This window comes from Drosophila pseudoobscura, chromosome X (assembly GCF_009870125.1).
Source record: "Drosophila pseudoobscura strain MV-25-SWS-2005 chromosome X, UCI_Dpse_MV25, whole genome shotgun sequence".
Taxonomy (NCBI): Eukaryota; Metazoa; Arthropoda; class Insecta; order Diptera; family Drosophilidae; genus Drosophila; species Drosophila pseudoobscura.
The window spans coordinates 44,489,236-44,501,501 of record NC_046683.1 but is presented as its reverse complement, the minus strand read 5'-3'; the positions used below and the strand labels follow the sequence as shown (position 1 = coordinate 44,501,501).

At 47.9% G+C, this 12,266-nt stretch overlaps 3 protein-coding genes across 3 annotated transcripts; 1 reads left to right on the top strand and 2 right to left on the bottom strand.

The window, feature by feature from the left end:
• Positions 1 to 1,092: 1,092 nt before the first annotated feature.
• On the bottom strand, positions 1,093 to 8,272 carry LOC6900418 (uncharacterized). Its single transcript, XM_033382290.1, has 9 exons — positions 8,164 to 8,272; positions 7,840 to 8,105; positions 5,870 to 7,780; positions 5,644 to 5,808; positions 5,399 to 5,578; positions 5,157 to 5,324; positions 4,891 to 5,079; positions 4,080 to 4,826; positions 1,093 to 3,618 (listed from the first exon to the last, which is right to left on the bottom strand). The coding sequence occupies exons 1-9, from the start codon at positions 8,174 to 8,176 to the stop codon at positions 1,219 to 1,221; spliced, it is 6,039 nt and encodes a 2,012-aa protein (XP_033238181.1). The 5' UTR covers positions 8,177 to 8,272; the 3' UTR covers positions 1,093 to 1,218.
• Positions 8,273 to 8,591: 319 nt separating this feature from the next.
• Positions 8,592 to 9,485, bottom strand: LOC4813099 (integumentary mucin B.1). The gene is made up of 2 exons (XM_001353251.4): positions 9,385 to 9,485; positions 8,592 to 9,320 (listed from the first exon to the last, which is right to left on the bottom strand). Exons 1-2 carry the CDS (start codon positions 9,446 to 9,448, stop codon positions 8,608 to 8,610), a joined length of 777 nt encoding a protein of 258 aa, XP_001353287.4. The 5' UTR covers positions 9,449 to 9,485; the 3' UTR covers positions 8,592 to 8,607.
• Positions 9,486 to 11,274: 1,789 nt separating this feature from the next.
• On the top strand, positions 11,275 to 12,077 carry LOC26532380 (peritrophin-1). Its single transcript, XM_033382287.1, has 2 exons — positions 11,275 to 11,377; positions 11,441 to 12,077. The coding sequence occupies exons 1-2, from the start codon at positions 11,371 to 11,373 to the stop codon at positions 12,016 to 12,018; spliced, it is 585 nt and encodes a 194-aa protein (XP_033238178.1). The 5' UTR covers positions 11,275 to 11,370; the 3' UTR covers positions 12,019 to 12,077.
• Positions 12,078 to 12,266: the final 189 nt, after the last annotated feature.

The window sequence follows — 12,266 nt, the reverse complement described above, 5'->3', positions numbered from 1 at the left end:
TTATAATTATTATTGTTGATTTCTATTAAATAATTAATATTTTTATTTTTATTGATTAATTATTATTTTTGATTTTTATTGTATAACTATTATTTTTGATTTTTATTTTATAATTATTATTCTTGATTTTTATTGAATAATTATTGTTTTTGGATCAAAAATTCTTCTGTTTTTACGTATCTTTGAAATTGTGGATGCCACAGATTTTCGCACTTTGTGGGGGCGGAATTGGGCGGGCCGAAGTTTCGAAATATTTTTGTAACAGTGACATATTACAGAAGTCCAGATATAAAATGTCGTTGCTATAGCTCTTATAGTTTTTGAGCACTATGCGCTGATAGGGACGGACAGACGGACAGGGCTTAATCGACTCGGCTATTGATGCTGACCAAGAATATATATACTTTATGGGGTCGGAAACAATTCCTTCTGGACGTTACACACATCCACTTTAACCACTAATCTAATATATCCCAATACTTATTTTGAGTATCGGGTATAAAAATAAAGATACGAATGGAGTTAAAATGGAGGTGCAGAAACTTACCGAATGGTCCATCCAGGGTTTTGCACCGCATTCGAGCCATCAGGATTAATGCAATTGGCATAATATTCGATCATAAAGTTTATGAAGGCATTGCAAGAACAGCAAATGACGCGATCTGAGCAGTCTAGTGGTTAGAGACTATAAGAGCTAAAGCGGAGGAGACCCATATTGATATTCAATTTAAAAAAAAAATAAATCACAATCCAGATTAAAAATTTACCGATTATCGATTATAAATCGATAAGCAACAAGGCAGTTGCCTTGTAACCTCCATGGATAGATGGGTTAACGGATTCATATATCCCACCATGTACACACAATGAGCTTTATTTCCGTTATGACGAGTTTGCGGCGCTTCCGATTGCAGTCATAAAAATCAATTAAATTTGAGGGTCATCATCAGCCACTGACAAACCACGCCCCCCCCCCCCCCCCACCTCCTTTCAGGATGCAACCATTATACTACTATGAGTTAATTTGGAAACATATTTGAAGGTCTCATTCTCAAGGGTACAGGAATACGGAAGGAAGAAGGAATGCCAGTGTTCCGTTTTGGATATTTTTGGTATTTTAATCCTTGCAATCATTCTTTAAAAGTATTATCTTTGCCACCACCTTAATATGAATGAAGTACACTTAAAATTATACGAGTACATATATGATATCTATACCTAGTTCGGATCGGTCACAATTACCGAGTCATCTCCATCGGTTTTGCACTGTTGCAGGATATCCTGCTCGCAGCTGCTCGTAGCCTTGTTGAAGAAGAGTCCCGGTCCGCAGTCGCCCTCGATTTTCTGCCCGTGCACACACATGAAAAAGCCGCGACAGTTGTCAACATCGCGAGCCAACTGGCCATGTTTTCCGTTGCAGACACCTACGCGCTCGCCGTTCTCCATGAGGCAAGTGCCGTCGCTCTGGCGACAGATCCTTAGGAGGCTGTCGAAACTCTCCCCATTGCGGCAGCGTTGGGACACGGCCACATCATCCTCGCAGCTGGTGTAGCGCCGGCAGTCGCCCTGTTCTGCCACGGATGTGCCATTGCCAATGACGCTGCACAGGCTGTCGAAGGACGTGGGTGTGTCGTTGCACTGCTTGTTCTGCGCGCTTTGCTCCCGCACTGAGAAATTTCCGGGCAGCTCCGTTTGCAAGTCCACATCGCCGGTTGGCTCCAAGGTTTGGCACTGCTGGAGCGTAGCGTTGAAGAAGAAGCCGGAGTAGCAGCACTCGTGGCGTAGCTTGCCAGACACGCAGATGTAGAAGTTATTGCAGTTGGCCGGATCCGGTAGAATGTAGCCGTGCTTTCCCTCGCAGACCAGTGGATCGGGCGGCACATGCTGGTTATTTGTCTCCTCATCATCGTCCAACTGCTCCACGAACGGACAGGAGCCGTCGTCTTGCACGCACAATAGCTGTTCCGGATCGAAGAAGCTCCCTGTTGCACACCGCTGAGCTACAGCAATGCCACCAGCACAGATGAAGTACCTCGTGCAGTCGCTACGGTTGGCCAGGTAGCTCCCCTCTTGGAGGGTACCGCAGCTGTAGACGACGCTGCTGTTTCCATCCAGCTGTCCGTTCTGGCACTGCTCCAATGCCTGCGACTCCGGCTCACAGGCCCCCAGGACGGGATTGAACTGCTGTCGTGCTGGACACTCCACTGGAATCGCCATGCCACGCACGCACGCGTAGTACAGGTTGCAGTAGAGCTCGTGGGACAGGCGCACCCCGTGTAGCCCCGCACATACCTTTCCGCCAGATTCCTCCGCCCCAGGGTCCGATTCCGTCTGGCACTGGCCGTGGTCAACGCGGCACAATGAGAGCAGGCTGTGGAAGTACAGTCCCTGTTCGCACTGGTGGAGGTGAGTACCGTTCTGGCTGGAGCAGCTGTAGTACGCACGACAGTCCTCGGGATGAGCCACTAGTCTGCCGTCCTCTACTCCTGAGCAGACGTCCAGCTGGCAGGTGCCATCGTTGGGTCTGCAGTATCCCTGAGCGGCGTCGAAGAAGCTACCGGAGGCACAGCTCTGCAGTACTGCCGGCTGCTGCTGCAGGCACAGGTAAAACCGTGTGCAATCCTCGGCATCAGGCACGCTTAGGCCATCTGGTTGGCCCAAACAGCTGCTCTCCGCAGCCGAAAGGGTCAGAGCTTGAGCTTGCTCCTGGCACTCGACTTGGGCCTGACACCTGTTCAGTTCTGGGGCGAATCGCTGGCCACGAAGGCAGCTTCCCAGGAGCCACTCCTCTCCCTCGCAGTAGTGGAAGAATGGCATACAATGCCCACCGTCCGCTGGGATCAGTGGCAGAGCCCGTAGCTCCCGATTATGGCAGATACGGCGCATTCCGTTCGCCTGGCATCTTCCATCGCTGGGCACGCAGCCGAGCAGTGGCTCGAACTGTTGTCCCTCCAGACAATGCATCCGCACCCACTGGCCGTCCAAACATTGGTCATAGATGCTACAGCTGCCAATCAGGCCTCTTTTTTGGCCGCTAACACAAGAAGTCGTGGTATTCTGCGGACACTGGTCGGCATCGTTTGGCAGACAGTAGTTGCGGTCGCGGCTGAAGTACATTCCCAGTGGACACTGGTGCCGCCACCAAACGTTGTCCAGGCACATGAGGAAGCTGTCACAGCTTGCCAAAGACGGACGAACGGACAGATGCTGGCAATGCTTGGGCGGACTTATGGTGATTGTTGTGTTGCAGATGTCACGATCGTTTGCCTTTGCGGTAGCCGGAAACGGCAGGCAGGAACCCATCAGGGCAGAATAGTAGTGCTGCTTGGGACAGTTACGAAGGCGCCACTTGCTGCTTGCGCACCGGAAGTACTGTAGGCAGCTGCCATTTCTGGTGGACATCGTTTGGGCCTCGCTGCGGTTGGTGCAGGGGGGAAGATACGTGACCCGCGCATAGGCACAAACCATGTCGTCCCTTGGCTCTAGGCAGCGTTGCTGCTCTGGGTTGTAGTAACGCTGATCGGAGCAGATGTGTCGTCGCCAGTGCCCCTCCACGCAGATCTCGTACTGGGAGCAGTTCGCTGGGACTGAGCGCTTTTCATCCAAGCCGCAGGCAAGCTGAAAAAAAGTTGAGAACAAGGAAGCTGAGTGAGTTATGTGACTGGTAATCCGGAAGAAGTACGGGATAACAATCTAATTATTCTTAGCATGGAAACAATCTCATTCTTAGCTAAGATTTGTGTCGATCATACGGGATTTTTCAAGGAATATTTTCGAGGAAGTCCCTGATTACCTGCCAGGTAAGAGCTAGGAAGATCCTCCTGTTCCATTCTATAAGCAAATAAATAAAAGGCCGAAAGTATAATTCATCTTGTTTGAATTTATTGTAGCTCATATGTGTGCGGTTATTTGTATAGTACATTATAGAAGTATAGAAGTGGAACAAGCGGAACTTTCACATTAAACATAACTCATAAATATCATGGGATTATATACTCGTAAGATAAGGTATGCGTATGCGAGGGCAGGGATTATGCAAGTTTCTGGAAAAATCTCTTAAGGAATGACAGTGACCTTACTTTTTCCTGCGCCTCCAGTGAGCGCTTCTGGATGACATGATCTGCGCACATTCCCAGCTCGGGGGCGAAAATCTGGCCGATCGAGCAGGCATAGAAGGTGACACTGACTCCGTCCGAGCCGTCGCACGAGCAGAATCCGGATTTGGTGTTCTGAGCCGCGAAGGGCTCATAGCGAGCCCGCTTCTGGCACTCTAGCAAGTTGCAGGCAATGTTGCCGATGACACCTTTTAATGTGCACAGGCCCTGGGAAACATCGAAGACGTGTCCTTCGTCACAGTGATGGTAGGTGGCGACTCCATCACAGCTGCAGAATCCCGCACTGGTGTTCCTCGCCTCGAACGGTTCAAACTGGGCGCGACCTCTGCATTGGCGAGAGTCGCACGCCTCAATCGTGCAGGCGGCCAGGTCCTCGTCAAAGAGCTCTCCGTTCTCGCAGCTGTGGTAGGTGGTGGCGCCGACATCCTCGCAACTGCAGTATCCACTGGTCGTGTTTCTGGCCGAAAATTTCGAGAACTGCCCGTGTTTGGCGCATTGGGTCACGTCACAAGCAGAATTGGCGACAATTTTGGATGATGGGCTCAGACAGGCGCCGAAAGCGACATCATACTCTCTGCCATTCTCGCATGCCGCAAAGAATGGACTTCCGAACCCGCACACGCAGAAGCCTGCGGTTGTGTTCAGGGCCGCAAAGGTGGATCCATCGGCCAAAGTGTCGCATTTCCCGATCTCGCACACGGAGCATGGTGCCTGTGTAGAGTCAATTTTAGTGATCAGTGGTGTTCCCTTTGATTTTGTATTAAAAGGGAGTTACCGAGGGTATGACGCAAATCTCCTGTGCCGCGTCGAAAACCATTCCCGTGCTGCACGTGTCGTAGATAACTTCGCCATTATCGCAATAGCACAAACCGGCATCATCGCTGTCCGTTATGGGGGGGAACGGCTTAAAATCAGGCATACTCGCCGTGCACTTGGATGCATCGCAGAGGCAGCTGGAGTCAACCTGTGGGGGTGGGACGCAGGATATTGGGGTGAACAGATGATCTGGGGAGGTCTTCTAGAGTGCTGGAAGGTACTTACTTTAGGGGCTAAACACGCCTTGTCTTCCTGGTTGTACACTGTGTTTGCAGGGCAGCTGTTATACGATGGCAGCTTGTCCACGCATAAACAGAATCCAGCGTCGGTGTTCAAAGCTGGAATCGTATCAAAGTCTGTTTTGCACGAGCAACCATTGGGATCGCATCTCGGCTGTAATGGAAATGCAAATAGAGTAAATGTGAATATTATCTTGGGCATTCAGAACAATCGTCCGATTGGCTTACGTCAGGCTGAGGGATGAGGACGCACAGAAGATCGTCACTGCTGAAGGTATATCCAATGGGGCAGGGCACCGGCACGGGCTGTTCATTGCGGCACAAACAGAAGCTGTTCGCGTCTTGGTAATTGGGGGAAATCCAGTACTCCGGATTACCGACACAGGACGCGGGATCGCACTCTCCAGTCTGCGTTTAAAACGGGATATAATGTTACTCATCCAAAATTTCTACACTTACAAATGGGAACTTACAAATTCACAAAAGCCATCTGCGGCGTTGTAGACATAGCCTTCTTTGCAGGACATGAGGTAACCACCATCGCTCATGCAGATGCAGAAGCTTGAGCTGTCGCAATTTAGAGACGGGTATGTCAGATACTCAGCAGCACCCTGACAGGTGGCTTGATCGCAGTCCACCTAGAGTACGCACGACACAGTTTATAGATGGATTTCCATGGACTTAGATGGATTTACTTACACTGGGTATGGGCTGACACATCCCGTAGGTCGAATTAAAGGCGGTGTTGGACTGACAGGATACGATGGTAGCCTCCTTGTTAAGGCACATGTAGAACTTGCTGGTGTCTCCAGCTACTGGGTAGGTCGTATAGTCGGCCGCCGTGGCACACAGCTTTGCATCACATTTCGTTGCGGCGGAGCACAGTCCTGTGACATTATTGAATGCCTCGCCGACCGCACAGTCCACCACTTGGGCCACTCCGTCGGTGCAGAGGAAGTACTTTGTGCAGATTGGGTGGGGCACGGCTCCAGAGGCGCAGGTACAGGGGTTGATGCATTGCGCGGTGACATCAATCTCGCATATCTCTCCATTGTACCACTCGCCAGCGGCACACGAGTGCTGGGAGGCCAGGCCGTTGTAGCATCTGAAGTAGCTTGTGCAGTCATCCGGGTTGGGAAGTTGGTAGCCGTTGGGTTTGTTGGCACACACCCAGCAAGTGGCGCCTGTGTCGGGCACGCAGACACCGTCCTTCACCACATTTCCCACGCCACAGCTGCCCTCGACCATCTCACCATTCTCGCAAATCAGGTACTTGCCACAGTCGGTGGGATGGCACACAATGGAGCCTTGTGCAATGCCTCCAGGACAGCAGGGGGCCTCTTCGTTGTTCTCCGACTCCACACTGCGCCTAGCGCGTTGGCTGACGATGAGGCTGGTGTTGCCGATGGGGGGTCTGATGCTGTAGAATGACTTGTTTTCGGGACAGACAGCACCCTCGTCAGCTTTGCAGATGCCTACGGCCGGGTCGAAGTAGTAATCTTTGCTGCAGTTCTCCTCCTGCCACCTGCCGTTAATGCACGTCTGGTAGCTCCAGCAGTTCGAGCCGCTTGCGGCCGGATCGCTCACGTTGCACTCGTCAGTGGAAGAATTCACACACACATTGTCGGAGTCTATTGTGCAAACGGATAATGTGGTGTTGAAGTAGCTGCCATTGACGCAGCTTGCTGACTGCCAGACTCCATTCCGGCACTCGTAGTACTTTGCGCAGTTCTGAGCATCTACCAGCTTCTCATCGTCTTTGCACTCCGCCTCAGAGCTATCGGGACACTCATTTTCAGAATCGATCTGGCACACACTGAGGTTGACGTTGAAGAAGTTTCCCTTGCCACAATCTCCGGAGATCAGGACGCCGTCCACGCAGATGTTATACAGTCGGCAATTCTGTTCGTTGGCAACGAGCTCACCGTTCTTCACATTATCAGCACAATCACAGCCGGTGGTGGGTTCTGTTACGGTTGTCACCTCATCGCAGGGTTCCGTTGTGGTCGTCACCTCATCACAAGGTTCCGTTGTGGTCGTCACATCATCGCAGGGTTCGGTTGTGGTCGTCACATCATCGCAAGGCTCCACTGTGGTGGTGTCATCGCATTTGCCGGGTTGACAGTTCCAGCCATCGGCGTTAAAGATACTGCCGACCGGGCAGTTCTGGATGGTCGCGCTGTCGCTGGAGCAGACGTAAAACACGGAGCAGTTGGTCTTGTCAGCGACGGCTGAGCCATCTGCCTTTCCAACGCAGAAGTTCTGCCAGCAGATGGAGTCTGTGTCGGCGGTGCAAACCTTCAGGCTGTCGTCGAAGTAGGAATTCAGGGGGCACTTCTCTAATGTGGTCACACCATCTAAGCATGAGTAGTAGTTGGCACATAAATCGTCGTTGGTCGGAAGTGAGCCATCGGGTTCTCCCACGCATAGGTTCTGCCAGCAGGTCTTCTCAGTATCCGGAATGCAGACTCCAAGCGTGTTGTTGAAAACGCTGCCGGTGGAGCACTTCTGGGCGTATGCCTGTTGGTCGTCACAGATGTAGTATTCACCGCAGAACCCGCTCTTTGGCAGAAATGCTCCGGTCACCTCGTCAGTGCAAACGTTTGTTGCCTACGGATGGGGCGCTAGTTATACTTGCGGGCGGATTAGAGAACAACGGGGACACTTACCACGGACAGGGGAGCCACAAAGCTCAGTTTGCAGAGTCCTCGTCCGGCGGTGGCACACTTGCCGTTCTTGGGGTTGTATTCTTTTCCGGCTGGACAGGTCAGAGCCCGTACAGTGCCCTTGGCCGAGCAGCGGTAATAGCTGGAGCAGCTTGTGGGGTTCGGCCAGTGGGGCGACAGACCACGCAATTTGCGGTAGACGCATTCAGGATCGGCAGCTCCGACAAGGACCGCCACTGTAGTGAGTGTCACCACAGCTAGCAGAGCAACTAAAAAATGAAATCGTGAGTCAAGCGTCCCACTCTCAAGAGTCCTGAACTTGCTTACCTCTCATTTTCATTTATTATTTAATAAAAAAAAAAAAAATGTTCGATTATATTGCACTTGTGATGCTTTACTAATGATGAATGATGAACTCTGCACAATTGCCAAAATTTGGAACCCTTTATATACAATACATAGTGGGTGATTGCCAGCGATCTTCATTTGCCTTCGCTGGCAGCCCTTATCTCATTCAATTATGTTGATCGTGTCGAACACGCGCCCATCTTGTCAGTTTAATTGAGGTGTGAACTCTTCCGTGGGTTCCTGGAAGGCGACGAAGATCTATCGACTACGACCACTCCCCATTCGTAGCTCGGAATCTTCAAAATTATGAATGGAACTGAATTTCAGGAACTACGGTCTCGTTTCTAGATCGCTTAGATCCAAGTATATGGGAACACTAAATATAAAATGCATGGAGGCTTGAAACCTGCTTTTCATAACACTTTATTTACAAGCCGTACCGCAGGTTAATTCCTTCGAGTCCCAGAAGAGCTCGTCTGGACAAGTATGTATATATCCCACATTACCATCGCACTGGATAAACATATGACAATCGTAGGGATATTGCAAGTAGTGGGCTGTTGGATATGCCTGGCAAACTGCGGTCGCGTCTATGTTGGGAGGAGCTTTTGTTGTTGGGGGTGTATCAGTAGATTCATCCGATGGATCCGATTGTGCAATAGTAGTCTCTTCGGATGGATCCGAAAATGAACCGGTAGTTTCTCCGGATGGATCCGATGGAGCGTCAGTAGTCTCTCCCGATGGATCCGAAGGTGAACCAGTAGTTTCTCCGGATGGATCCGATGGAGCGTCAGTAGTCTCTCCCGATGGATCCGAAGGTGAACCAGTAGTTTCTCCGGATGGATCCGATGGAGCCTCAGTAGTTTCTTCCGATGGATCCGATGGTGCATCAGTAGTTTCTCCCGATGGGTCAGAGGAGGCATCAGTTGGATCATCGTCGGTGGGTACTGGCGTCGAAGTATCAGTTGTTCCTAGGGATGTTTCCATTGAGTCGTCATCTGTGGGATTGGGTGTGGTTGACGTTGGTTTCGACGTAGTTCCTGGTGCAACGCTAGTCGACGTGGGACGGACACATCTTCTGGCGTTGAGGGAAGTCGCCAGGAGCATTAGCTGCAAGGAGATGAATATCCAGACCACTGGCACCATCAATGGCGGTTTGCCTTAGTACCTTTTAGGATATTATTTGTATGCTTAACTTACGTTTCATATCATTCAGTAGTTGACTTGATTCACTATTAACCCAAACTAATGGTCTGTTCATCATTGTCCAGTTATTTATACCATTTGCAAGTGCACCACAGCTGCACTGTCATCTGCATCTAATTAGCATTCACAAGACACCGATGTGTTCTTCTTATCTTGATATACATGATACATGATGATTGTCCTATGATAGTAGTGGGAGAGATACTACTTATTACTACTCGTAATTAATTCGATTTAATTAATAAATTAATTGAAGGTATATCCTTGTTGGTAATTGTTGGTAATCTTATTGTTAGCATCTTTGTCGAATTTAATCTGAATTCCATTAGATTTTCAATGCAATTAAGGCCAGATAGTCTATTGAATGTCGTATGAAAGAGTTTCGAAAAACTTCAAATCAATTTATGACAGTTTAAAACTGATTAGATAATAATTTAAAAATTTTCGTAGTCAGAATTAAGTAAAGGGACTTTTTCCCATTGTTTTTGGAGGTAATGTCCTCTGATTGTTGGTATTATTATAAAAGAAAATCATTTTTTATGTCAAAAAATTAATATCCAAGTTCAAGATACCATTAGTAAACGTAGCTACTTTTGGTTTACTTTTGATTCGATTAAAACGGAAATGAAAGCACCCTCTTTAATGTAAGATAAGATAAGATCGGTATTTTGGGCAATAGGTAACGGGTACGTGGGGCTTGGGAACAGTATAGTGTCAGGCGACGGGGACCAGCAGTTTGACATTCACAGTTTATTGTTTCGCACATCGCCAATTTGGTATTGCATATTTTCGGGGCAATTTCTGAATTACTAACTTAAAATTCTTTATAGACTGTGTACAAAGTAGTTGTATGTTGCTTATGTATTCCCTGTTAGCTCTTGATTATACCCGATACTCAAAATGAGTATAGTATATGTGTGTAATGTCCAGAAGGAAGCGTTTCCGACCCCATAAAGTATATGTACATATATTTTCTTGATCAGCATCAATAGCCGAGTCGATCCGAGCGAAATTTTGCATCCAGACTTCTGTGATATGTCACTGTTGCAAGTGTATTGTATTGTATTTCTACAATATTGAAGATACGAGAAAACTAAAAACACAATCATAAAGACTGAGCATATCTACCACATTGCCGAATCTGGATAAGATCGGATCATTTGTATAGCTAAAAGGAACAAATTAATTTGTAGGGGCTACGCAGCCCCGACGACACGTTAAGAGACGTTTTCTGTCTCTCCCGCACGCACTCTTTGTCATGTAGCCATTGACTAAGTATCGGTTAGAAATGTAGAGTCCCGGTCGCAGCAGCAACTCACAACGTTCCCCCTCGTTATTAAAATAGCCTGGAAACTAAATATTTTCAAAACACCGGTCAGATTTTCGTTCAGATCATGACTCACTTAACTTTTAAATGGCTGTTGAGATTGGCTTTTTAATGATTGCATTGTAACCCACCTTTTAATGGAAACAAAGTTTACATTTCTATATTTCTCAGAACACTTCTAGTTTTCCGTTCTAATCAATTGCATATGTACCTGTATGGAAAGATATTTTCCCGGTTCTCAAGAAGTATTATGAGTTACAAAAACTGAATGCTGTTGCATCTAAACCTTAATGCACATAAGACAAACCATAAGTCCGATTATAATCTAAATTTAAATATTATCTAAATCGCATAACCCGTTTTTAACATGAATTTACAGATTTGAGGAGATTCCTCTTTAAGACCAGGTATGCTATAGTCGACTCTCCACTGAATCACTGAAGCTTTTATATTTCTAAATCGGAAATCTACTCGTAAATTGCATTGGTAGATAAGAATGATAGGCCATAAAATGTTTATTTTACGTCGGCTTCCTATACAAGTGTAATCAAAATTGATTAGACATGAACGACGCAATGGGAAGTACAGAAAGGGGCTATATAAGCGGAATGCCCTAAGAATAATCGAAACATTGCCGCAACGTATTCACAAATATGAGAGGTAGGAGCATAACTTTTGGCTGCTGTACCAAACACTACTCGAAAGTTTGTTTTATGCTTACAGGTCTGAACAGGGCTGTGGTTACTCTTGGAATGCTTGCATACCTTGTGGGTCATGCGATCGCGTTGCCTGTTGAGGATGGTGCGACAGAGACCACAGCGGAGGAACAAACGATACTCGATTCCACAGCATCCGAATCGACAACATTAGATCCCAGCACTGAAACGGAGCCCCAAGAAATCGACACTACACTACCTGCCCCCGTTCTATGCGAAGAGGGCGAGGAATTCCTAGCAGCGCCTAACTGTCAGCAGTACTATCAATGCTTGTATGGGGAGGGAGTTTTAAAACTCTGTCCATCAGGCCTCTACTGGGACCCTTCGCTAAATGTTTGCGGCTGGGACTCACAGTACTGTGAGAATATCGACGTTCCCGCTGGAACCGAGTCGCCAGATGACTGTTCATCTGGCCTACCGTTTCTACCCTATGAGCCGGACTGCAGCAAGTACATTCAGTGTGTCTACAATATCGGAATTAAACAGAACTGTCCGAGTGGGCTTTTCTGGAGCCAGCCACTCCAGAGCTGTGACTACACATGCGACTCCCGCTTTGCGTACCCTGAAGACAATCAGGAGCAATGAACGTTTATGTCGTAACAAACGAAAATGCGTTCCCAATAAATGCAATAATACAAAATACATTTAAGCAATTAAATTTTTGTAGCCGACAACTCAAGAGGTTTCCCCTTATAGATAACGGGTTTCACACAAAAAGATCTGATAAGAAGTGCAATGAGCTACCTATAGCTTTACTTATAAATATCAATGCACAACGCCCGAGTATCACTTCTCTAAATGTTTGTCTTTAACTCATACGCGAATTCGTTACG

Bases quoted from the DNA above. Each gene is read 5' to 3' on its own strand.
- LOC6900418 (XM_033382290.1), bottom strand. The intron at 5,080-5,156 runs GTAAGTACCTTC...CCACCCCCACAG, and splicing joins AGGCGTGTTTAGCCCCTAAA to GTTGACTCCAGCTGCCTCTG. The intron at 3,619-4,079 runs GTAAGGTCACTG...ACTTTTTTTCAG, and splicing joins CACTGGAGGCGCAGGAAAAA to CTTGCCTGCGGCTTGGATGA.
- LOC4813099 (XM_001353251.4), bottom strand. From the start codon at position 9,448: ATGATGAACAGACCATTAGTTTGGGTTAATAGTGAATCAAGTCAACTA. The intron at 9,321-9,384 runs GTAAGTTAAGCA...TGATGGTGCCAG, and splicing joins ACTACTGAATGATATGAAAC to TGGTCTGGATATTCATCTCC.